We start from the raw sequence: 27141 nt of genomic DNA on the forward strand, positions 1-27141 counted from the left end.
TCATACCCTCTTGCTATCTTAGGTAATCCAAGAACAAAATCCATATTGATGTCACTCCAAGGTTTCTTAGGAATATAAATAGGTGTATAGAATCTAGTATTTTGACTTACTCCTTTTGCAACTTGACAAATTCCATAACTCCTTACAAACTTCTAAACATTTTATACATCTGTGGCCAATAATACTTATCCGCAAGCAAACTCAATGTCTTATCAATTCCAAAATATCTAGCCAATCCACCACAATGCTTTTCCTTAATCAAATTAACTCTCATAGAACTTCTTGGTATACATAACTGAATTCCTTTGAACAATATACCTTCTGGAATGAAATACTCAGTTGACTTGATAGAGTTGGTGCTCTGCACTCTCCACGCTTCAGAAAACTCAAGGTCAGTATCATACGACGCCTTCATTTCATCAAAACCAAGAACTTCAACCTTCATCTCGGTCAACAAAAAACGTCTTCTGCTCAATGCATCAACAACTCGGTTAGGAACTCCACTTTCATGCTTTATCACAAATGTGAAATTTTGCAAGTACTCAACCCACTTCATATGTCTTTGATTCAACTTATGTTGACTTTCCAAATATTGTAAAGCTTTATGATTAGTATACAACACATACTACTTAGAGATCAAATAATGTCTCCATTCCTTCAAGGCTTGAACAATAGCATAAAACTCTTGATCATACACAACATACTTCTTTTTAGCATCATTCAACTTCTCACTAAAGAAAGCAACAGGTATACCTTCTTGACTTAACACAACTCCTATTGCGCTATCGCTTGCATCACATTCGACTTGAAATACCTTATTGAAATCAGGCAAAGCCAATACAGGTAATTCAACAATCTTTTGTTTCAAAGTCTCAAAACTCTTATCAGCCTCATGTGTCCACTTAAAATCCCTTTTATCTCCCCTCATAGTCTCAGTCATAGCATTACAAACACAATTGAAATTCTTTAGATGTTACCTCACCCACATTCTCAGGTGTAGGCCATGCTAATCTTCGAAGGACCATTCTCAAACCATCAGCTGAAATCACAAATCCCAAATACACAATCTCTTTTTGCATAAAGGAACACTTCTTCAAATTAATCAGCAATTTATCCTCTTTCGATCTTTGCAATACTTGTCTAACATGCTCAAGATCTTCTTCCTTACTCTTATTGAATATCAAAATATCATCCCAAGTAAACAATCACAAATTTACCCAAGAATCGCTTGAGAACTTCATTCATCAACCTCATGAAAGTACTAGGTGCATTAGTCAAACCAAAAGGCATAACCTACCATTCATACAAACCATTTTTCGTCTTGAAAGCGGTCTTCCATTCATCACCTTCTCTGATTCTGATATGATGATATACCACTTTTCGAATCAATCTTGGTAAAATATTTTGCTCCACTCAAACAATCCATTATGTCATCCATTCTTGGCATAGGAAACCTATAATTTACTGTGATCTTGTTAATAGCTCTGGAATCAATACACATTCTCCATTTTCCATTCTTCTTAGGTTCCAATACAACAAGTACAACACATGGACTCAAGCTTTCTCTGATCAAACCTTTGTGCAACAACTCTTGCACTTGTTTGTTAAGTTCTTCATTCTCTGTAGGTGGCAACCTATATGGTGCTTTATTCAGCAAATTAGCTCCAGGAATCAGGTCCATGCAATGACTTATACTTCTTACTTGTGTTAAACCATTAAGTATATCTTCAACAATAATTTCTTTATACTCATTCAACAAGCTTTCAATTTCTATTGGCGCTCGGCCTGCACTGTCATTTTTTTTGTTACTTGGCATCTACCATCTTCTGTTGCTCGACCTTTATCTGTTGCCCGGTCATCACTATATTCTTATTATCAAAACTTCATCAAAATAGTTTGCAATCTTGAATTTCACAACATAATGCTCACTTATTAACAATTTATGCTCATCCTTGACCCATGAAACATGATAGTGTTTAGGGTGTCTCAACCTCTGCAATTGCAACTTTGTAATCAACTCCTCTAATACCAAATTTGTTGAACTTCCACTGTCAACGATCACTTTGCAACACTTTCTTGCCATCTTACATTTGGTCTTGAAAAGACTTCTCCTCAGGATAGGTTCCTCATCAACTGTCTTATCACACAAAGTTGTCCTTAGCATCAGATTTTCTCCAACCTTAGGTCCACAAGGTCAACCCTCAAGATCTTCTTGAATCACAACATTTCTATTCCTTGTTCATTTTCACCAACGTACTGAAACTCAAAGGATCTATGCCTTTGTTTGCCACATCTGAAACAATTGCCATGAAACCTCCTTTGGAATAAGAATTACCTCTTCCTCGATAAGAACTAGTACCTCCTTGGTAAGAATTACCACCTTTCCATCCGGTCTTACCTTTATCATCATTTTTCCACTCAAATTTCGCCTTATCTTGCACGGGATTGTTAGATCTGCCACTTTTTCCATAATATCCACCTCTGCCTCTCTGAAATCTACCACCTCTACCTCTCTGTCTTTGTTCACGCTTCTTTGTTAAGATCTCCTTAGCTTTCAAGGCATATTGATATGCTTCTTCCACACTTTCCAATTTGACAAAATTTATTTCATCTTGAATTCTAGATCTGAATCCATTCAGATACCTTGCAACTTTCTCAACCTCATTTCCACATCCAAATCTAATGTCCAATCTATAGAATTCCTTTGTATACTCCTTCACAGTCATGTCCTTTTGTCTCAAATTTTGCATCTTTCTCAACAAGCTAACTTGGTAATCAACCGGAAGGAACTTTTTGTTCACCTTGTTCACCATTTTCAACCATGTCCTAATCTTCTCATTTCCTTTTCTTTGTCTATCAGTTTGCAAATGCTCCCACCACAATGAGGCATGACCTTCCAACCTAGTGACTGCAATTTTCACCTTTCTATTATTAGGAGTGCCTTCAAACTCAAACAACTCCACATCCGAGATCCAATCCAAAACAACATTGGTGTCCAATTTTCCATTATAAGGAAGAACTTCTACAATAGGCTTTGAATGTGCCCTAGACAACACTTAATAATCTTTCCTCATCTTGATCTTCCTCAGGCTCTGGATTAGGGTTTGGTGCCATTGCTTCATCATCACTCACATTATCAAGATGCACTCCTCTTCTTTGGGTTGTCTCCACAACATCTACTCTGGCTGCAATTTCTCTCAATGTGTCCATAATAATAGTGTCAATATTTCATCTATCTCGAACCATCTTGACAAACAGGTTCTTGCAAGATCATAACCCTTTGCAAGTTATAGGTCAAATCCACCCTATAACCAAATCCGACTCAGGATTCCACATGATCCAATCTCCTCAGGGATGAACCTTAAGCTCTAATACCACCTGACACAAGAGGGATTGAATAGCTAGGGCCAAAGGCACACCTAACTATCCAATCACCTTGCTAAGTCAAGACAACAAAAGAAAATAACATAGAGAGAACAACACCAAGGAGAGAGGAAAAAAACAATACTTTATTAATTCATCAAATTATTAGCATACATGCTCGGCTGTGAGGCCTTTTGGGTTACTGCCAACAAGATTTGTGAAATCCCACACTAAGAGCCTTTACAGGTCCTTAATTTAGACTTCCAACTCTTCTACCTCGCTCTCCCATCTAGACTCTCTAAGTGATCTCTCTATGACCTCTTTAACCTAAACCTAAACACCACTATTATACTTGCCAAAACGACTTATAAAAGATGCTAAATCATTACATAATAGAAAGGCCGACCTTAAAACAGTCTACACACATACCAAAACAAAGTACTAACATTAAATTCATGATCCAAATGAAATACATAAGTCGGCTCAAACTAAGAACCAATCACAGACAAACTTGGTCAAAGAAGGAACTGAGCATCAACAAACATTAGGTTCACTGGGCAAGTGAAGGAACACTCAACTACCAAAGCACTCGGCCAATGCTGAACAATTCGACCCAACACTTAACAACTCGGTAATAATTGGAACAAAATGAGTAGGATTACAAGGCAACCTAGGATCCTCCTGCATTAGACATTTAATTCTGCTAAGAAGCTCGCAACTCTATATTCAAATGAAAGTACCCTTTTTCTATCATACCTCCTTCCTTGCCTACTTGGTGTTCACTTTCTGCCTCCACTTTGTCTTCTCCTATTTGGTGATCCTATTGCTCTTCCCTTACATCTTCCATCCGTATCAAAGAGGGCAAGCGTGGGGGTAATTCTTTTACTCCCATTTGAAGTTTTTCTAATAACTTATCTGCCTCATCCATTGTACCCTCCAACCTTGTTCCGGGCAATTTTCTTGATGGCTGGTAGTGGCCTGCTTTTGTTGCGTCCCTATTCTACCAATCCTAGTAGGTGTAGGTGTGACTACTAAGGCAATATATTCTCCCAACCCTAGTTTGCAATCCCAAGGGTTTCCTTTAGACCACCCATCAAAAATAGATTTCACCCCTGACAAAGAAGGTTTCTAGTTTGTGCTATGTTTGATAGTCTTCTTTGTCCAATGTATTTTGGCCAGATCTTTCTGGATTCTCCATTGCTATTTTATCCTAAATTCCTGTAACTTAGGGAGATGCTTAGAAAACCCAAAAAGTGGCAGCATTAATATTATTTGTTAATTGGTGTTTAATGATCATAGAGACCTCATGGTTGCAGAGTTTGGTCTCTAAAGATTCTATTGTTTCATTCCTTCTATAGTTTATGTGCCACCATTGGAGGGATTTTCCATCCAAAACTAATTAATGATAACATGATTCCAAGGACAGCGACTTCCAAGAATTTATAAATTCAAGCAAAGTTGAAGAAAAACCCCAATACACTTAGAGTAAGGGTCTGATTAAAGACTAGACTTCTTGAGAAAAGGGGCAATAAAACAAGATATGGTCAATGTGTTCACTTGTTTGATAACATAGTGAGCATTTGTTAACAAATTGAAATCTTCTTTTGCACAAGTTGTCAAGAGTGAGAATACTATTACGCGTTGCAATCTCCCCCCAAAAAAAAAAAAAAGAAATAAGTTTAAGGTTCAAGACCTTCTTCCATTTTATATTGGGTTGTCTTCCAAGAAGTGTTCCAAGAATAGAACAAACCGATCTAACCAATAAGTCCTCCGTAGGGTTGGCACTCCAAATGCACTTATCCTTTCTTCCTTCAAAAAAATGAGGACCAATCCCCCAAATTATCTGTAAGCTATTTAATAACTCTGATCCAAGATGCAAACAGTCCATTCCTAAATTGCCTATTTAATTGGAAAAGTTCTTTGAGGTTCCTTCGCTTGGGACATTCCTCTTCCCGATTAATATAGTCCTTCCCTTTCACCCCCAAGATCTTATTAATGAACTCCTTAAGACCAACATTAAGAACCATTGATTTAAGAGGAGAATCCCCTAGCCAGACATATTTCCAAAACAGAGTATGCTTTTCATCACCCACAAGCTTTCTTATGCCCTTTTTAAGAGTCTCTCTTGTTTCAAGAGTGTTATTCCAGATAGCTGACCGACCAGTAAGGTTAACAACATGAATAAACACATTTTTATGCTCTTTGTTTAGGTATTTAACTCTTAGAATCTTGAGCTGGTATTTAGTCTTCCAAAAAATGCCATCTAATCTTTGAGATGAGGGCCTTATTGAAAAATCTAAGTTTCCTTACGCCCAAACCTCCTTTGTTCTTATGAGCACAGACCTTTTCCCAGCAAACAAGAGAGATTCTTGAATTCTCTACAGTCTCGGATCAAAGTAATATTCTTTAGATTTGTTCAATTTTTGCTTGTCAATAAACAACTACACAAGCAGAAAATATGCTCCCCTTCAAATAGAAATTTGCTTACATTATGTTTAGTATTGGGCTGAGCCCATAATGTTAGGTTGAATAGTGATTGAATCAATTGAATAACAATTTGTGTTTGTCTTGCTTGTTACCACAAAGATATGTTCCAAATAAAATACAGATCTCCATTTTGTCTTGATGCATGTGCACTTTCAACACAAATATAAGATTAATTTACTCATAGTTACATTACCTGCACCATTTTTCTAAGTAGAAGATGATTAATCATAAGCGGTTAATTTTCCATCCTATCAACATCCTCTATTACATGGCAGCGATTTGGTTGTGTGCAGGCTTTGATAATGCAAGGGAGTCATTTTGAGGCTTATGAAGTCTTCCGAAAGATCTCCCAAATACTTTCAACATTTCCTCCAGAAACAAACTCTGTATGTATACTTTGGACCTCGTTTTCTTTTTCTCACAGCCTATTTTTGAGACAGTGGAAAATTATGTTGCTCTACTTAAGTGGAAACAATACTGCATAAATTAATATCTCGCTGATTCTTTTTGCACTTTCTACTTTTATCCTATGAGAAATTTACTGAGAACATGGAAGTTGCTAATTTCAGGTTTTAATATTAAAAATATCTAATATTTGTATATTTTAATTGAATTTTAACATTTTGGGTCAAACTTTACATCAATTGCTGAGTTAAATTTTGATAGTCAAGCTTATTGGTTGTATCTTAAACTTTGCATGGGTACTGTTTACTAAAGCTTCACTGTTGCTCCCGAGAATTTGTTCTAAATTACTTTTCTCGATCATGGACATAGTCACCTTCATTATCATATGGTTGTCTTGTTGTATCTTTGTGTTCCTAGTTTTTTGTAGTTCATAATAATCTATAACATTGTTTCACAGCTTACAATAATCTTAAAGTTGCTTAGATATAAATTTGCCACTGTCATCATCTCTCAAAGATTTCTGTCTTGTATCATATTCGCTTTCTCTTGCTATTTGAAAAGCAGTGGAAACAGAAAATCAGATGTTTAATGTAAGAAATGTACTCGACTCCAGGGTTAAGATTTTTGGAGGAAGCTATTTTGTTTCAGTGATGATGAGTGAGGGAGGTCACTTGAAACACTGGACAAGAACTCCAAAATAACATTCCCAAATTTAAGTTTTTCTAATTGTGTTTACCAAGCTTCTTCACTGTCAAAGCTTTTTGTAAAGTGTTGGTGGGCTCTAACAGATTTTTTTCTGAATTATCTTTCTTTTAGTGGACAAATATACCTCTAAATAGAAAGGCAGCATGATTAAATAAACATCTCTAGGCTCTAGACATTTTCCCTTTGATTTTAATTTCTAATATTTCTAATTGCTAGTTTCCTCTTGGTATAAGTGAGTATATGTGCTCCGTCCTAATAATGCATGCTTGTTACACACCCTCATCTGTTGGGGCATACCACACCCAGAGTTTGATGAGTATTTTACTTGATTCCAAGATGGCTACAATGATTTGAACTTGGGCCTCCATTAAGTAAGCCTTAAGATCATGTCTTCGGCACATCCATTTTCTTTTTCAAATACAATTAGATTTGAAGTTTGAGTTCTAATTTAGAAAGTGTGCAGTTTATAATAGAGTCATACGTTTATGAAAGTGTTTTTGGTAATGTGAGATTGAAGATTTGATTTAATACAGGGAAAATAGGAATGCCAAAAAATGACATTATTTCTAGTATATACTTATGACAATTCATTTTATTGATGCAGCCTGAGATAGAAATGGTTGCTGAAGGCCTTAAGAATCATATAAACCTGGAGGAAAGGAAGAAATTACTGGAAATGTTCACTGAAGTTTGTAGCTCTTCCAATCAGAGGGTTGCAGTTGAAGCTCTTGGTCTGGTTTCAACATGGGAAGGATCTTACAAAAACTTCTCAGCATGATTGTATAGAGTCATTGGCAGAGAAGGATTGTGTTTCCTTCTTCTCAAGATTGTATTTATAGAGAAAGACTGTAAGAGGCTGACCTCATCTTAATTGCAAAAGCACAAAATTTAGTCATTGGCAACTGTAAACATAAATGGAATTTTTGAAGTATGGCAGATGGTTGACTAGTTACTGGGTTTTGCTATTTAGGCCTGGATACTGGGGCACCCAGGAAGCACCCAAGGACAGTAAAGAAAATATACCAATATACGTTCATGCATATGAAATAAAATATGCATTTCTTATAAATTCTAATCAAATCTTTGTATGGATATACCAAGTGAATCTCCGTAATAAGCCTTAAAATATTTAGAAGCAAATTACAAAGTACCCAAGACTGTGTATGATGCTTTTCATGAAGAGTGTATGAATATTAAATGTCAATTTGTAATTTAAATTTTCATTGTGTAATGACAGTTTCAGACTAGAATAGTTTTCCTTATGCAAATTATGAAATATGTGAGGTATTTATTTATATTTATATTGGCAATTATGGATTTATGAGTATTACTCTTCTTTTTATATTTACAACGTAGATGTTTAAACATGTGTATATAATATTTTAATATAAATATATGTATGTTTGTGTGTATGGAAGAACCTGAACTGCAACCCAAATTGGCAACTTAGAGAAGCCAAAGATAAAAATCAAAATTAGTATGTTAAATGCAATTTGTTGAAACTATACTTGGTCCACTGAAATAATGTGTTCACATCAGTGCATCACATCAGCATCTTTTGTCAGTTAACATCTGCATGGACATCATACAAGAAAATATAGTTATTATTTTATGAAATCTAAACTTACAGATGTTATTATTAATAAATTTGATTAGGGCAGACCTGCATTGACCCATAATACAACAGCTTGTATGCTGGTGCCATTCATTTCTTGTGAACTGCAGCTACGTCATTGCTAAAGTGCAGTTGACATTAAATTTGCTTAGCTATTAAAAGAAGAATACAAAAAAATCATAGCATCATTTGTTGAGAGTTCCATCTCCTGGAATCAAACAGAGTTGCAGCGCAGGGCTATAGGTTGCATACGAAGTGTAGGTACCCGTTTTTAAATTGTTATGTGACAGAAATTTTGCTCAGCAATCAGCAGAAGCAGTGAAGAAAGTTTAGTGCCCATTCTTGATGGTAAGTGATGGAAACTTCACACAGTTGTCAGTAGCAGCAATAAAATTAATTTCTGTTTCTTGATAGTTTTATTCCCCATAATTTAACAAATTAGTCTCTGGATGTGTTTTAATCAAGAACTGACTTGAGAGTGCGTTGACCTAGACATTCTCATTGCACGGTCTATAAGCCCCCCGCCCCTATCAGGCCTAGATAACTTGGTGACAGCTATTCTATTTCATTAGTTTGTGTATGCTAATCAGTGAGGAAAATGGGACTCCAAAGACCTTGGATGGCTCAAGTTCTGTATTGCTTGGTTTCTGTTTCTTGCATTGGAACTAGTTTGTAGTAAGGATTGCAATGACAGTTCCAAAAGTGTTTTTGGACTCTTGGGTTGTTCTCCAAACATATTGAAAAGCACACCTATTTTTAGTAAGTGTTGATGTTGGCTTTGATTATCTTTGCATTGCTCAATCTGCTTCACTATGCAGCGAAAATGTGATATTCAGAATTTTTGTGCTGTGCATCGTGCTTTGGTCTAACCGTTGTCTCTTGTGTTTGCCTGTTTTGGTTTGTTATTGCTTATCTCCTATTGTCTAGCTTCTGTGCTTCTGTTCTTCCATTCCTCAGCCTGCACTCGTTCGTGTTGTTCAACAGTTGCTTCTTCCTTTTGTGCCCTTCTGACATTGTTTTGCTCGGTGTTTGCTTTCCACGAGGGACTGCGTCTTCATTCCTTCCTTGCCTGTGTGTTGTTGGGTTGCTTTCTTTACTGGCTTGGGTGTGTTTGTTTGTCAATTGTTGGGGTTACCTTGTCACTCACACTCTTTTGTGCTTGGTTGCATGGATCTGAGTGCTTCCCATTGCTGCTTTGGTTGCCGTTCATGCCTACGAGTGTGCTTGTATGCGTGGTTATTTGGTGATCGTCGGTCTTCTTTCTGTTGGGCACTACATCTCTGCTATTGGGCTCCTCTTGTTCCTGTACATCCCACAGGGATTTCTACAACTGTGCCTTCTAATAGTGTCTGCTTCCTTGATCAGTTTCTGCAGCTCTCCATCTAGTATCTGGCAAGTCTTGGGAAGCTCAAATTATATAGCTGTGCAACTCTATTGAAATTGTATTTCTTTTTGTGTGCTCTTCTATTCTGCAGCAAGTAGGGAAACGAATCCCCCACCCATGCTAGTTACCTACCAGAGGCTTGTGGAATGCATGGCCAAGCTTGAAAACGAGAATATATTGTTGAAAGAAATGGTACTCATTGTCCACCACTGTAACAGAGCTGAAATTGTAGATTGTCGGTTTTCTTCCATAGTGGACTGTGCCTTTGCTGATCTTAGATAGCCGGTAGACTCTAGCAAAGAATAAGTTCGGAAATTGAGCAGCAATTCAAATTGCAGGCCTCTGTTTGCAACAATTCCATTTCTTTGCTACTGTCAGCAGTTGAGGAGCTTGTCCAATGCAGATTGGTTGATGAGCATGTTAGACAGGCTCACGAACTCAACTTGCGAGATCAGTGCCTTCCTCCCTTCTCCACCGGTCCTCTCCTTGCATGCTACTCCTTTCTTAGCGATCAACTAGATATTATAGATATTATACTTGACAAAGCATGGATAGGGCACAAGGGTACCCTTTTCCCTAGGTTTCTCACACTTGCTGATCATCTCCAGGTCCTTAGGACAAGGAGGAAGCTCTTTCCTCTTCCCACTAAGATCTATTTGGATGAGGATCTCACAAAATCACAGGTGATAGAGTTAAAGCATTCACAGGGCTTAGTTGCTGAGGCTAGGCATAAAAATAAGTGAGTTGTCATTATGAATTTCAAGGCTGTCATTTGTGATTCTCCTCCCCTTGGTTGGTAGTTGAGGATGATCTCCGTGGCCAAATGATGCTCGTGAAGGCAGTTGGGAATGTGGGCGACATGTTGCGGTTCCCTACATGTCATCTGTTGGAACCTTATGGTCCTTGTCTAGTCTTTTCAAGATGTCATTGGTTCCGCCAACATCATTTTGGTTATGAGTTCTGTCTACCCTCTTCCCAGTATCTCAAGGTTTCAATGGTTTTCTGCTTTCAAAGATAAGGTCAAGTTTTGCAGTGGGTTTAGGGGGTCTGGTGGGATTACGTGCCTTGTCAAAGATCACCTTTTCAGTGCCACTTCTATTGTGTACTCAAGACAATTTTGTAAAATTCATGTGGATCCCTATTGGGTTAAGGGATTCTTTTGGTAGGGACATCTTCATTGCAGTCTGCTGTTTTCCATTGACCACTTCGTCTTATGCTATACACAGTACAGAGGAGGGGGATCCCTATGGGGACTTACGTGATTTTATCAGCACGCTACCAGTGATGGGTGCCATCATCATTTTGCTAGACTTCAATGCTTGCACCAGAGATCTTCAAAATGTTAGCATGATGCTGATGATACTACTTTGGGGAAGTATCTTGAGCATTGGAGAACATTGACATAGTGCATTCATGATTGTGTTTGTCATTAATGACAACATAGTATGGTTTCTATAGAGATTGGAAGAATAGCAGTCAGAGATCTTATGTTGCGCAGTAACTGAGTAAGGGTTAAGTGATGTGCAGTTAAGGTCATGTTCCTAAGAGTGTTTGGATGACGTGGTTAAGAGGACGAAGTCAGAGTCGAAGATGTACGACAATTGTGTTTGATTTACTGTGAGCAGCGCATAAACAAAGCATCTATTTGGCAATTTCTGATGTTTGTATTATATCTTTTAGCCAAGATATAATGAGGTGATGCACAGTCAACCAGTGACAGAGGACAATCAAGTGATGACATCAGCGAGTGCGCAAGACCTAGAGTTGCATGTGTAAAGTTTTGTAATAGATTGTGAGCCGACAGTGCTATTGTAATTGTAAGTAATTATATATCTTATTTTAATTAATTGAGAAAGCCCTAAGGCTGACTCAAAGAATTATTATGAAGATATGGTATAAAGGAAAGATGTTTTCCTTGATTGTAAGGAGCGATGAAGTGGATCAAGTATCTAGTGTGCATTGTATTTGCGAAGTGCGAAAAGGAGCAGAGTGTTGATTGAATGCGTGTAAGCAATCCAAGGGATTATTGGATGCGTAGTTCGTGATCTGGTTACATGACCAGAAGGAGCAAAAGTCTGGTTGACAGGACAGAGACAGAGAAAGGAACTACAATTCGGTTCTATTATTTTGCAAGGAATAATACAAAGATCATTTGGACAGTGGGTTCATTGGTCTTAACATCGAAGTTGTTTGGGCAATGGGTCCAGTTGTCTTCCACAACTCCTAACAGGGATTCATATGTATTGAATGTTGTAAAAAACTCCTAACAAGGTCTATTCTCTAACGAGGAATATTTATATTAGTACATCATCTTGTGGGTACCATCCACACCGGGGTTTTTCCTTTGGTTAGGCATTTCTCTAGTTAACATATTTGGTGTTATTGTGTATGAGTATCTTGTTGTGGTTTTAGTTTACATTACTCATATGGTTAAGATTGTTTAAAGTTATTATTTGTGATATTAGTTGGATAACTGATTCACCCCCCCCCCAGTTATATCTGTGGACTATGTAACACACACCCCTTCAGGAGTGGGTGACAGATATTGTCTATACTTTTCAGTTAGATCAAGGTACTTTGGGTCCATCGATCCTCCTACGAGGTGTTTACCGTACAGGGTAAAAGAATACTTAATGCATGTAGTATAGTAAGATATAACATAGAATAGATACTTTATTCATATACGCAATATGCTTATTACAATAACTCCAATGATGATGATGATTACAAAGTCCATTCCAAACGATGTACATATACCTTCTCGAAGGGGTGACTTAACAGTCATGTGTCCTTTCAGATACTATTCTACCCATCGGCTACAATATAGAATTTACCAACATCATCTCCCCCCAAAGAAAAGTCGTCTTTAGATGACAATACAACAAAACTCAAAATAACAACTAATTACATTAATGTATAGGTACTAAACAGAGGGATGTGTCCTTGGTGTAGTGGCCATCCATGCCCTCAGTTTATTCAGCTCTGCTCGTTGCTTGTACACTTGCTCCTTTTGAACTTTCAATTCCACTTTTGCCTTCATCTGAAGCTTTAAAGTTGACTACATCATCCTAGAAATCTTTGCCAACTCTCTTCTTTGCATTTGCTACAAGCTCCTTCTCTGTTGTTAACTGTTCCTTCTTCGCTGCCAATCTTTGTAGCTGACTCTGTGTGTCTAACATGGCTTCCCTCTTGGATTCCCAGGCTACACTCTCCATGGCTAACCTGGCAGTTGACTCCTCCCGAGCCCTCTCAGCTGTTACTTGATCTATCTGGCTCCTCCGTAGGGTGTAATATGCCTCCCTGTGTATCTCCACTATCTCGTGAGTCAAAGCCTCCACTTGACTCTCCATACCAGGACCCATCGTCGTGGCCCAATCTTGTCACATCTTTGTAGTCTCCACACTCGGCCATCCCTGTTCTTTGAAACAAACTGTAAAGGCAGCCAGGCATCCTAATCTCATGAAGGATACTACTCCCTCTAGCTTCTTCACTACTAAGTCGAAAGCTTGAATCTCTGCAAAGGCTACCCCCTGGTGAGCTCGAGTTGCTAGAGCTGCTATATCAGCAAAGAATGTGTCTCTCATTTCTACTTTCAACGCTATTGGATGTTCCTGCTGCACACACATAGCCCTCTCTACAGCTTCTGCCATAGGCTTAACAGTGCTATGCGGTAGTCCCTCATCTTGTGTCTGCTCCACCTCCTGTGTTTGCTAGGAGTTCTCCTCCGAAAATACTTCCCGCGTGGGTGTTTGCAGGTACACCACTCAATGTGCTAGGGTCTGGTGGAACCTCATACTCAAGTATGCGCTCAACTTCTAGGTTCGGTTCTCTCTATCTCACTTAGGTGATGCTAACAATGTCGTATCCACCGCGACCACTGCATTTGAACCTAATACGTCCAATTAGACACTTGGCGCCCTCAAACCCTCACTTGCTGGTACCTCCATTACCCCTATCTCCATGTCCATCTCAATATCAGGTATGAGTGTCTCCTCTCGAGCCTCTGGTAAAGCCTCACGAGTAGGCTCCCTCATTACCTTCGGAGCAGCTATCTCTGTTGGTGACAAATGTGCCTCTGCTACTGCCTTAGGAATAGCTTGTGTCTCCATGGTAGGCTGTGTTGCAACCGAAACTGGTGTCATCACTATTGGCTGCCTGAGCTGACCAAAACCCAGAATGCCATGTATACCAACAGGAGTCAAATGTGCCATAGCTAAAAGTGTAGGCCACGGGAATCTCAATGGCTTAGCTATAATTACCTCTACCTCCTCGTCCTCTTCCTCTTCCCTATCGGTCCCACTTTCCTCCGAAGATGTCTCCTCCCAACCACTGTTTGTGTTTCCACCTTCTGGCCTTAATCGTTTCTGTCTGATGGTCTTGGTGCCAAGTGTATCAAGATGTCTCCACTGCATAATCGGTGGTTCACCTAGCGCGAGCGGTCTCGGTTTGGCCTCCAGTGCATCATTGGGGATCATCCACTTCGTTGCCTCCAGGAATAGGCCGATGGTATAATGTGGCATGTAGAATGTCTTGTGCTGTAATGTTATAAATTTCGACATCTGTTCGACCAACAATGCTGCCCAGTCATCTAGCCTACCATGTAGAATCCCGTTCATCATCGCTACATGTGGAAATGAAATATTTGAGGTGCGGCTAGAGCCTGTTAGGCGACTCTTCACTACGTCCATTAGAAAGCACCATTGACCTTCCTATACATGGATTTCTTCAACCCTCTGCCCCTTGATGTGTCTGCGAGGGCTTCCTGTTCTGCTTGCGTTAGGTCACCACACATGAGCTGTATCAATTGCATGTTTACTTCCCGACTCATCTTTTTAGGTTTACTTTTTATTTTCCTTTTGCCTTTAGCATGGCCAGGTATCCCAAATAATACTCGTGTGAAGTCAGATGGTTTGAATGACAACACTAGGTTGCATCCAAGGTAAGCAAATGTATTGGTTCGGGAGAACTTGTCATATGTTTCTATCATGATGCATAGAAACCCTTAATAGTCTCTAATACAGAATATCGACAGTTGTATCACCCATTCCACCTTTGCTTTCTAAATGCTGGCCTTCAAATGATGGTTATCTAGTGTCTCTTGCCACCATTTCTGGCATTTTGCACCATTCAACCCTTCGAATGTAAGATTCTGCACTGTAGGAATATTTGTAGCAGCCGAATGTGTTGGTTTCTTCACTTTCTTTTTCCTTGATCCTGTACTGGTTCCTCCTGCTACACCAACTGCGGATGGCAATGTCTTCACATTCTTGTTCATGGTTGAATCTTCATCCAACTTCTTTTTCCCAGCCCTTTTCCCAATTGAATGCATAACTGTCACTTTCTGTCGTTTTGCTAAATACACATTGGTTAGGTCAGCTACCTCTTCATACAATCTTGTTTCAGAAGCCTTTTCCTGCCTTGGCATCTATACGTATCCATATGACCCTCCCTCTTTGCTTCTTCTATCTGTTGTACGGCTTTCATTATTCTCTCCCACAGAATTTGTACAACCCTTGCTTCTAAAGGGTACAACTACTCCCAATTTGCTCACCACTTCACCTTCTGTAATAGCTGTACTGCCAATGTATTTATTTCCCACTTGTTGCATTGTACTTTCTTCCTCCCAGTATGCCCGTACGATCGTACAATGCCTTCCCAATGTTTCCAGTGAGTTTTTCGTATGACAACTTTGTTCTCTCTTTTGCTCCCTAAATCGTATGGTGTCTCAATTTATCCCTCCTTGGCTGTACGTCTTTGTTTGATGGTAGCCATACCCCTGACATGGCCGTATAGCCATACAGTCAAGTTCTGCAATGATGCAGCTGTACACTAAGTCTTCTTTTGTTTGTGGCCATATGATTCACTTTTCTCTTTGCTGTTCGACAATTTCGGTTGCTGCTTCAGTCACACAGGCCGTACAAGATTGATCTTCATAAGTTCTTTGTATGTGCCTTATAGCGATTATTTTAATTTATGGTTGGATAAGTCATACTTCCTTTTATTTTCTTGAACCCATGGTCGTACAGTGTCTTTCTGCATGATCCCCCAAGTCGTACAACGTTTTTCTTTTCAGGAGCCTCAGGTCATACGGTCAATAATATTTCTTCCTAAGGCCATACATTGTACGATGTTTTAGATTCCACTTTACTCAATTCGTACAGTGTAGTTTTTAACAATATTTTGTCTGTAATTTCTCATCATATGGTGTAATGCTCCCCTTGTTCGTTACGACCGTACGGTAGTGAATTTCATGCTTGATTCCTCTTTTCTCAAGCCGTACAATCAAATATTCCTCCCTCCCACTTCTGTACAATTCCTTAATTGACTACTCCATTTAATTTAATAATGTAGTTCTTCATTTATTACTTTTGTACTCTATTATTTCAATAATCCAATCTCTTATTACTTTATTGTTGTCTTTTTTATTTCTTTATTACTTTCGTACCCGCACTCAAAAAATATGTTCAACTTTGAATTTTATCTACATCTACTTATCTTACATATATACATTATTACTCGTCGTTCTTCTCTCAGTTGTTCGTTGGCGGGGGAACATTTCTTTCATGATATATTTTTAACTTTGACTTGTTCACCGCATCTGGTACCTCTTTCTTGTCTAACGTCCATAGCTTGATTACGCCCTTATCATCAACTTCTCGTATCTTGTATGGTTCGACCTTTTTAACTTTGAACTTTCCTGGCCTGATCTCATTTTGCCTGTTATACTTCAAAACTAATTGACCCAGTTGATACTTATTTAATTTTAAATGCTTATCATGCCATGCCTTCTGCCTGTTTTGTGTGACTTTCGTGGTCCACTGTGCCTACAGTTGTCGCTCATCCAGTTTGTTCAAGTTGTACAATCTCTCCCTTAAGCTTTCCATGTCTCTTAACTTGTTAATTGCTATCCTCAAACTCGGTACCATGAATTTTGTTGGTACCATAGCCTCTTGTCCATACATCAGCTAGAACAGAGTATGTCCGGTAGTTACTTTATATGAAGTATGGTAGGCCGATAAGGCTAAGGGTAACTTCTCTTCCCAATCTTCTCCCTCAACTACATAGGATTTATAAATTAGTTCGACTAGGATCTTATTCGTGGTTTTGGAATGTCTGTTGGCTCTTGGGTAATATAGGCTCAACAGTGAATGATAGATTTTGAATAAATTTTGTTGTGCTTACTGCCGAGTTGTTTGGTAGTGTGCGTGCCTCCACCCACTTGGTCAGGTACTTCGTTGCCACCACGATGTATCGACACCTTCTGGTTTTGCTTACCTTTAGGGGTTCGACAAAGTCCAATCCCCATCTTTCAAAATGCTCCTGTGCATGCAAAGGATTTAGAGGGATGAAGTCCCTTTTCAATGGTTTCCCAGCTCGCTAACATGTGTTGCATGCAACGACCTTCTATTTGGCGTCGTTGTGTACTGTTGGCCACCATAATCCTGCCAGTATCTTCTTCCGCGTAGTCCTTCATGCGCTTCCTTTAGTACCTTTGGAATTTCCTCCTCTAGGACGCACCGCCTTAGAATCTGATCAGGTCCCATTTTGTATAGTAGCTCGTTGATTAACTGAAACATTGGGCACCTTAGCACCAATTTCCTTCTCTCATTTGGTGGCATCTCACTAGGAAACTGTCTTGTTGATAGATATTCCCTGATGCATGCGTACTAGGATGGTAGTACTGTAACGTGAAATAGCTGCGCATCGGGAAAATCATCATTAACTCCCTCCGGTGGCTCCCCTAATTTTATTATTGACAAATGGTCTGCAATTACATGACTTTTCCTTGGCCGCACGATGATCTTAAATGTGAACTACAATAATAATAACCATCGACTTATCCTTCCTTGAATAATCGACTTATTTACTAGATATAGCAGTGCTTGATGATCTACATAGAATACAAATAGCATCACCAACAAATAGTGTTTGAATTTTTGTACTGCATACACCATCCCAGTGCCTCTCGCTCCATCATACTATAGTTTTTCTTTTCCTTAGATAGTAATCTACTTGCAAAATACACCGGATGGTCTAGTTCGTGGTTACATGTCTGTGCCAGTGTTGCTTTGATGGCATAATCCGATGCATCTACATGAACATGAAATTCTTTATCCTAGTTCGGATAGGCTAGAATCAGTGTCGTGGCCAACCTTGTTTTCAATCCCTCAAAAGCTTCATTCTGTTCCGCTTCCCATTTGTAAGGTTCACCCTTGCAGATGAGTTTGTCCAATAGGTAGGAAACCTTCACAAAGTTCTTAATAAATCTTCGGTAATATCCGATGTGCCCTAGAAATGACTCACTTCAGATACATCCGTTGATGGTGGCATCTCCAAGATTACGTGAACCTTGTCTGGATCCGTCTTCAAGCCTGCTGTGCAGACTATGTGTCCGAGCAGCTTGTCCTGTGACACCATGAATCTGCACTTCTTCGGATTCAACGCCAATCTTGCTTGTCTGCACCTCTCCATGCATTCATCGAGTGCTGTTATGCATTTATCCTCTGTGCTAAAGATTGACTAGTCATCTAGGAATGCTTTAAAACTTCTGACAAACATTTTATCAAATATGTGTAGGATAATCCTCTGAAATGTCGCCAGAGCATTGCATAGTCTGAACGACATCCTATTGTAGGCATGTACTCGATCTTCCACAATGAATCAGAAGTCTATGCATATTCGTATTTGCGTGGTGTCCTTTTTTAGAGATAATCACGATTAGTGATACGCACTCACTCGTTTGCACTTTAAAAATAATTCTTGCTTCCAGCATTTGATTGATTTCTTCTGTGACCTGTGACGCATAGTTTTTATTCATTCGGTACGACTTCTTCTGTACGGGTACTGCACCTTCAATCAACGGTATCCGGTGGACATAGCTCCGGTGGCACTCCTTTTAAGTCTTTATACGTCCAGGCGAAGATGTCCTTGTACTCCATAAATATTTTGAATGTTGCTGCCTTCAAAATTGGGTTCCAATCATCTCCTACAAGAATATTTTTGGGATTCGCCTTATCTCCTAAGTTCATTGTTTTCACCATAAGCTCTTCATACTTCATCGGTTTATCCTCACTGAATGTATGGGCTAGTGTCTCATCCACTTGCACTTCTCCCTTCTTTATTTCACTATACTCCTTTGGAAACTCGTTTCCTTCTTTTTCTTCCTCGACACCCAACATGTTGTAGCTTGGGAAGAGCTCGTAATCCTCCATTTTCCAGTGTAGTAGTCTGTTCACTGAGTCTAGGTCATCATTAGTCAACCTTCCTTCTAATCTTAATACTCCTTCATCTGGTTCCATTCTCTTCCTTCCATCATCATCACTCTAGCTTTCACCTTCTGAGTCTGACGATGCTACCTCTTCCCCTACCATTTGTGTATGTAAGTCAATTATGAATCTTCTGCCTCTACATTCCATGGATAGGGTATTTCGTTTCCAGTCATGTTTCACTTTTGCTTGCACCAACCAACCCCGTCCAAGGATAGCGTCATATCCTCTTCTTTTTAGTGGAATGACAACAAAATCTAATAAAAATGGTTGCATTCCAATGGTTACTGGTTGAGCCATCAGAGTTCCCAAAGGTTTGATTCCATGCTGATCCGCTGTGAGTAACTGGAATGTAGGTGGCCACAGTGTGGGTTGTCCTAACTTTTTCCTTATATCTTCTGGTAACACATTCACGCCTGATCCTCTATCCACAATTGTGTTTGTCAGTATAGTTCCTAGAATGCCCATCTCGACTATTGCCAAAGGCCTTTTTGTCGTAAGTGCTAGTAGCATGGGATTTTTTGCAGTCGTGAAAAGTGATATTCCTCAAGCGAAGTTGTTCGATTTTCTGTTTGTATCTGTTCGTTGGGTATTAGGAACAAAGAGTTCACTCCACGCTTGTGCTCTCTTGGCACTTCTAGTCATGCAAGTTGCTTCCCTTCCATTCGGATGTTCTACCCTTGACGTGTATAGGTTAGGGAACTCCTCCCTTGTTTCTTCCACCAAATTCAATTGCTGTCGAGTCTCTTCCAACAATTCCTTGGCACTCCTCAGCTTGCTAAGTGAATGCACTCCCTCTGTTTGTTCCGTTTCACCCCCTTGGTGTCTGTCGAGAATCTGCTAAAGCTTTTGTCTACGCTCCGCTTGTTGTGCCAAAATTAAAACTTCTTGTGCTATACGTATTTCATCTTTATCTTTTATCTTATTTCTATTCTTGTTAAGAAAATGTGGCATGAATCTTCATAACATTTCCTTCGTCCTAGGTTTGGCTGGCGATGGCGCCAGATGTTTACCGTATAGGGTAAAAGAATACTTAATGCATGTAGTATAGTAAGATATAACGCAAAACAGATACTTTATTCATATATGCAATATGCTTATTATAATAACTCCAATGATGATGATGATTACAAAGTCCATTTTGGACACTGTACATATACCTTCTCGAAGGGGTGACTCAACCGTCACGCACCCTTTTGGATATTATTCTACTCGTTGGCTACAATATAGAATTTACCAACAAGTGGTGGCCCCCTGACATGGTATGGTCGTCACTTATTGCAGTTATTTGAGTTTTGAAACTTAGTAATCTTGAATAGGCTCTCCTGCTTCCCTTGCTCTAGTCTCTTCACTTGTTGGCCCCACTTGTGGGGTACGAGCCTGGTGGATTAAAACTTCTCTTGCACTTCCTTCATCCTCTCCATTAGCTGCTTCTCCATATCTCGTATCCCCTCGCCTATCACTCCCTCCTCGGCCTCACCTTTAGTGGCTCCCCCACCCCCCTCCCCCCTGCCCTTCCTCATCCCACTAGTGTTGCCTCCTATTCGCATCCACGACCTTTTCACCTTCTACCTCTCTCTCCCTTCATTGATACTTGTTGTGTCTCTACTATGTTTTACCACCTTGCTACTATGATTCAGACTCTACGGTTCTCTCCTTCCCCCACCACACCACCTTTTTCCCATGCAACCCCCAACGCTCGAGATCCTACGCTTTGAACTAAGGGCTCGACGAGGATTGTAAATCCTTCTAGCGCATGCTCTGCATCGCCTTCACCTACCAGGCCCCTTTGTCTCCCCAACTGAGGCTCTCTTATTGTTGCCTTCTTCGCCACAAGAAGCGCTCGTTTTCCTCTCACAATGTAGATTCCTCTATGCTTCTCTCTTAAAGTCCCCCAAACTCTTTTGATGTACCCTTTCCCCCTGCTCCTCCACCTTAGATCTTTGTGCGCTTGTCTCGCACGCCTCGAGCCTTTACGACATCCCGAGTCAGTTTCCCATCCACCTCACCCCCCTTTCTGATTACCATCTCTTCATCTTGACCAACATTTGTGAGGCTGTTAGATCCATGAGCTGTAGTAGAATGACTAATGAGGAAGGGTTCCAAGTGGAACTCTTCAAGTTGGGTATCTTGGTCTTGGGTTCTTTCTTCACTGTGCTCTTCAATAGAGTGGTTTCTATTGGTTTCCCACTTTCTTAGTCATGACACATCATCAATTTGATACACAAAGCTGAGTTAGTTTCAAACCATGAGAACTAAAAGACCATCATGGTTGGGTACACCTTTGCCAAACTTTATGCGACCGTATTGCATACCATTCTCTCTAGGGAGCTTGACATGTGGCATTGCCTTGTGAGAGGTCAAGTTGGGTTCTGGACAAACTTTTAGACTATGGATCACATTTTGACTCTATGCTATCACTAATGAGGCTCGACACCGCTCGTCGAAAGTCTACTGTTGCTTTGTGGACTTTTGCAAAGCGTCCAATTCCATCCCTCGGGCAGTTTTGTTTTAGAGACTTTAGAGAAATTAAGATTTTGGAGATTCATTTGACTGTCACTATGAGGCTTTACAAGAGTGTGGTGCATCGGTGAAGCACTATCTGGGTGAAGCTACGCTGCTCACTTTCCTCCACTTTATTAGGTATCTACCTCGACTAGCTCGAGGCTTCCCGCTGGGAATTTCTGCTCCTTGGTGATGGCTTCTACTTGTACAAAGTCCTAATCTCCATTCTTATTTTTACCAACAACGGAGTTCTCCTGGCCTCCTCCCTTGATGAACTTAAATGTCTCTTGGATGGTCTAACTTCCTTTTGTGACTTGAGACAACTTATTGTTAACTTGGGTAATATCTGTGTTATGGTCTTCAACTGTTTGAAGACCTCCCATATGCACTTATTCTTCTAGGGTGAAGAGATACAAATCTCATCTACATACACCTATTTGGGCATCAAAGTCTTAGGACCCAGTTTTAGTATGAGACTGACCATGCAACTCTAGGTTAACAAGGGCTTGGTTTGTTCCTTGGTCTGCTTAGGAGACAATGCTTCCGACATCACTTCCAAGACAATGCATTGAAGATTTCTCTTATGAATTCTTTGATTAGACTGACTGTTCTTTATGGCTTTGTGGTTTGGGGGCCCTCCCTCCTGGCTTGAGACTGGGCTTTTGTTGAGCGTGTTCAAACCCTTTTGCCTAGACGCATTATCAAGTGTCACTAGACTACCCCTACTAGCATAATTTTGGTTGTGTTCAAGGCTCACCCCTTCCAGTATTCGTTGGATGCTCTTGTTCATCTCCTCCCTACCCTATAGGTGTTGATTGAATACATCAAGATGGACATGTACAAGAGGTATATTCACATGACTTGGATAAATCACCCCTTGAGAGGAGGGGTGTGCTCCATCTCAAGATGGCATTTTATGTTGAGCACTACATTGACATTCAGGATGGGATTATTGTGTCTCTCTTATGGTGAGCAATGTTGGACTCATGACTTGTGTATTCCACTAGGCTCTCATCGGCTTTGCATTCAAATTGATCACCATATCAATAGAGAGGATATGATATACTAGCTTTGTGACACATGTAGTAGAGACAATTACACTTTTTATTCCACTACCCCATCTATAATGATATTCGTGGGAGGTTCCATTGTCTTTTCAGGGATTATTGGTCTTAGGTTCCATTTTTCAGATACATTGACCAATGGTGTCTGGCGCACTACCTCTATGACACTATGCATTATTGTAATCACATCTTACAACTTCTGTCTCCCTCAAGACATGGTTCAAATCAACTCATCACTTCTCCTTCATGCCAGTCAACTCCGTGTTAGGCACCAAGCTTTTGTTGGGCCCATCTACTTCAATTTGTATGAGAACTGAGAAACCTTGTAAAGATCACACACCACGGCAACAACCCTCCAATTCTTGTGGTTCTTGGGGATGGTCTAGACCCCCTCTCGCCTCAATGGTTACTGTTTGGTTCTAAGATACGTCTCGACTCGGGGGGGGGGGGGGGGCGCTCTTTGTTGGTTGCCCTTGTTCTTTGCTTCCAGCCCCCTACTGGTGTCTCTCTCTGTTCTTGTGTCTCTTGCTTGCTTGTTCTTTCCTTGGGCACAGCTTGGTGTACTTTTGCTGGTTGTCTATTAGTTGTAACTTTCAGTTCGTTAGACCCTTTTGGTGGTCTCTTGTTGGATAGGTATAAATATTCTTATTCTATCTTATGTTAATGGATAAAATATTTGTATAAAGTTGTTTTATGTCCCTCCAAAAGTGGATGCCTAAGGGAACACAAGGGAATTTGCACAAGAAAGTCATTTTAGAGTTCATAAAGGTATTTTGAAGGATAAAGGAATTCTTCTATAATTTAAAAGTGCTTTAATAAAAGCTATAATAAAAAGAGGTTGAGGGGGCTCATTTTATATATGCTAATGAATGATTCTATTACATTGTTGAATTGAACTTGATAGTAATTTCATAATCTTTTGGTCACTAGATTTTTGGTTTTGGACTTGAAATGTAAACCATATCTAGATTAGGTGCAATTTTCTTTAGGAGTCATGATTGGGCTTAAAGTCGAGTTTATAGTTTTGGATATTATGATGAAGTATATGATGTTTACAAAGGGAGCTTTTGTCTAACATCTTGCAGAGTTTGATAGGTAATTTGAAGAGATTTCCTTGATGGGTCTTAGTCCTGTTCGTAATTGAGTTTTTCTTGTAACTATACCCTACATGTGTGATATTTCCTATGCTTGTATGACAACTAGTTTGGAGTTAATGCTCATTTGACCTAGCTTCTTATATTGGAAATAGTTTCTAGGCAAGTTATGGAGATTTGGAAGTTATGATGACATTGGTGCTGAATAGTACGACCTAGGGATAGGATGTATTACTTGCAGGCCTTGTATGAGGTACATGGCTTGAATCCCTACCTTTCCGTGGTCATTGGTTTTTGATTGGTGGGGTTGGAGGTGTTTGATGTTGTTTAGCAGCTTTGATATGTATTCTTTTTATGTTTTGATGATGTTTTTGTCATTTGATGATCTTTGAGGCTGTTTCCAAACAATAGTATTCATGGTTATATCCATAGTTTTAAAAAACTCCAAAATACTGCCATAATCACGATATATTGTGAAGTGCAAGAAAAGGTGATATTATCTCACATAAAATTGAGGACAATATTTAATAAATGTGCCCCCATTTTTTCAGCAAAACCTGTCAACTGGTGTGCATAAATGAGAACAAAATTGTTGATAAAAAAAGTAACATACCGAGCAAATAAATTATTTAAAAAATGTTAAAGGTGTTACAAGATTCAAGAATTGGCAGATTAACGGATTTCCAGATGATTGATTAATTAACAGAGGAAGAAATGTGTTCCTTATAAAGAATCACAAGGACATTGTTTCTAAAAGAAACAACGTAGACTGTAGATGAAATTAGAAACAAAACTGAAGACAGGATGGGAAACATTCCTATCTGGACTGAAGACAAAAGAGACAGGATAGGAAACATTCCTATCTAGACTGAAAGACAAACTACAAACAAGTAGTTGACCATTATAAAAAGTATTTAACTAAGGAGATAATATCTTAATACCCTCCCTTAATGGTCAACGTATCGATGTCAAAACAATCTGAGATAATTGAGACCCTCCCTAGATCTACAGAATGTTGAAACCAAGAAGCTTTGCCAGAAGAGTGCAATGACTCAAAATAGATTGCAATTACAAAACTTTTTTTTTGTGAAAAAAATGGTAAAACCCAAAATCTCACGCAACCTTGCATATTACAGACAACATGAAATGATTTTTTAAGAGAAAATCGACAAACCAAAAAAAAAAGAAACAAATTCAGAAAGCGAAAAATGCAGCTTCGCCTTGATCAGGAAGCTCGACAACTCGTGCTGTTAGTTGGGAAGCATTTTGCCTTGCTTGGGCAGCCAAATGTTTCTGACACTCGAACTTCATATGGCCAAACTTGTGACAGTAATTACACTGTACATTTTGCTTTGTAGAGCCATCTAGGGATTGAGCAAAAGGTTGATGTTGGAAAGGCTGAGAAGACTAATGGTTGCCAATGTTCTGTTGAAAGGATTTTATAGCAAATGCCTACTCTAAGGAGGCTGTAGAAGCACTGCTGCCAAACTGTTGTTTCGAACGATCCTACTGCAGAAGTTTGGTGCATAATTCTGGAAACTTCAAATCAACATTAGTTGACGTAATGTTGAGTGTTTCTATGAAGTGCTCATAGGACGATGCTAGACTTTTCAGAGTGATGACTACCATATCCTCTTCCTCCATTTTTTGACCAATAGCTTCGAGCTAATCGCGGATGTCCTTAATCTTTGTCAAATGCTCTTGTAAGGACACACATTCATCCATCATAATGGAGAACAACTGATTTTTCAGAAAGAATGCACGCTTTTGTCAGATGTTTCATGTAGCTCCTTCAAATATTTCTAGATTTTTGCAGCTGACTTGTCGGAAGGAATCTGCAGTAGCTAATCATCAATAATAGAGAGCTTAAGAAGCATAATAGCCTCTCGATTGCGATCATAAAACTTGTCCTATTCTGCTTGGTCAGAGGTCGGATGAGTCTTTGTGCTTAGAACAAGCTCATCCAAATGATGATACTCAAAGATGGTTAACATGCGTTGCTTCCAGTGGTTATAATTGTGGCCATTGAATCATAGATTGCCCTCCAACATAAGATTAGTCAAAGATGCCGTTTCGAAGAATTTAGGTACAAACTTCAAGACTGAAATGCAATAGGCACAAATTTCAAGGCAAATTCCTAGTTGACCTAAAAAAATTAGAGTGACCTAGAAGAGCTCAAACAACCCAGAAGGAATTTGCTATCATTTTCTAGATCCGTTGGCTTGAAAATCGAGACACCTATAAAAAATGGACGACAACGCAGTTGAGCTCTCAGAAAACCCACTAAGAATCTACAATTAAAAAAAAATTCCGGCCACAAAAAGTAGGGTTTCAAAAAAAAAGGCCCTGGCTAAAAATAGCTTGAAAAAACTAAGATTTCTTGATAATAATGGCAGATTTTTTCTAAGGGAGGGAAAACAATGAAGAATTGAGACGAAACAAACTGATCCTTGACCCTACAATTGCGATTTTGATGGCAAATGAGCTTGAAAATATATGGATGCAAGTTGCTTTAGACTCGCGTGATTTGGACATGTGATTTGCAAAAAAAAATCATGAGCTTTCCCAAGGATATCAAACACGATTTTGCAGACCAGTAGGTTACGAGTAGAGACAATCTGATAGAGGGTTTGCAGAAAAAAATGCGAGCAGCAAAGCTATGAGTTGGAAGAAAAATGCGAGCAATAACTAGTGTGATTTTAGAAGTCATGATTTGCAGTGCAGTGTGATGCCATGATTTTCAGCTTGCTGAACTAGAAAGGACGTTTTTTTTTTTTCAGTCAAGAGGTAGGAGAAAAAAGAAAGAAAGCGATTTAGTAGAGATCCTCAACAATGAACAAACCGTAGCTAAAACTAGAAATAATGAAGGGATTTGTACATACAAATTACTCAAAAACGGAAACCCTAGACAGGTTGTTGAAAAAAGCCTCTGAAATAACTTCAAAATTTTTTGTAGTAGATAATTTCTAAAGAAATTATAAAATTTTCAAAAAAAGTGAAGTATTGGCTTTGATACCATGTTACAAGATTCAAGAATTGGCAAATTAATGAATTTCCAGATGATTGATTAATTAACAGAGGAACAAATGTGTTCCTTATAAAGAATTACAAGGATGTTGTTTCTAAAAGAAACAACGTAGACTGAAGAAGAAATTAGAAACAAAACTGAAGATAGGATAGGAAACATTCCTATCTGGACTAAAGACAAAAGAGATAGGATGGGAAACATTCCTATATAGATTGAAAGATGGAC

General features: G+C 39.2%; 1 protein-coding gene across 2 annotated transcripts in view; it reads left to right on the top strand.

Annotated features, from left to right (window-relative positions):
- Window positions 1-8054, top strand: part of LOC149563001 (phosphoribosylformylglycinamidine synthase) — a 99036-nt gene extending 90982 nt beyond the window's left edge. For both annotated transcript variants that reach the window (XM_089826440.1, XM_089826441.1), the window contains exons 5-6: window positions 6144-6236; window positions 7565-8054. In XM_089826440.1, coding sequence (XP_089682566.1) covers window positions 6144-6236; window positions 7565-7738 — 267 coding nt within the window. In that variant the 3' untranslated portion in view covers window positions 7739-8054. The remainder of the gene's footprint in view (window positions 1-6143; window positions 6237-7564) is intronic.
- The last annotated feature ends 19087 nt before the right edge of the window (window positions 8055-27141 follow it).

The sequence above is a fragment of the Cupressus sempervirens genome, chromosome 4 (assembly GCF_028749045.1).
Source record: "Cupressus sempervirens isolate cs-2001-9-10 chromosome 4, ASM2874904v1, whole genome shotgun sequence".
NCBI lineage: Eukaryota > Viridiplantae > Streptophyta > Pinopsida > Cupressales > Cupressaceae > Cupressus > Cupressus sempervirens.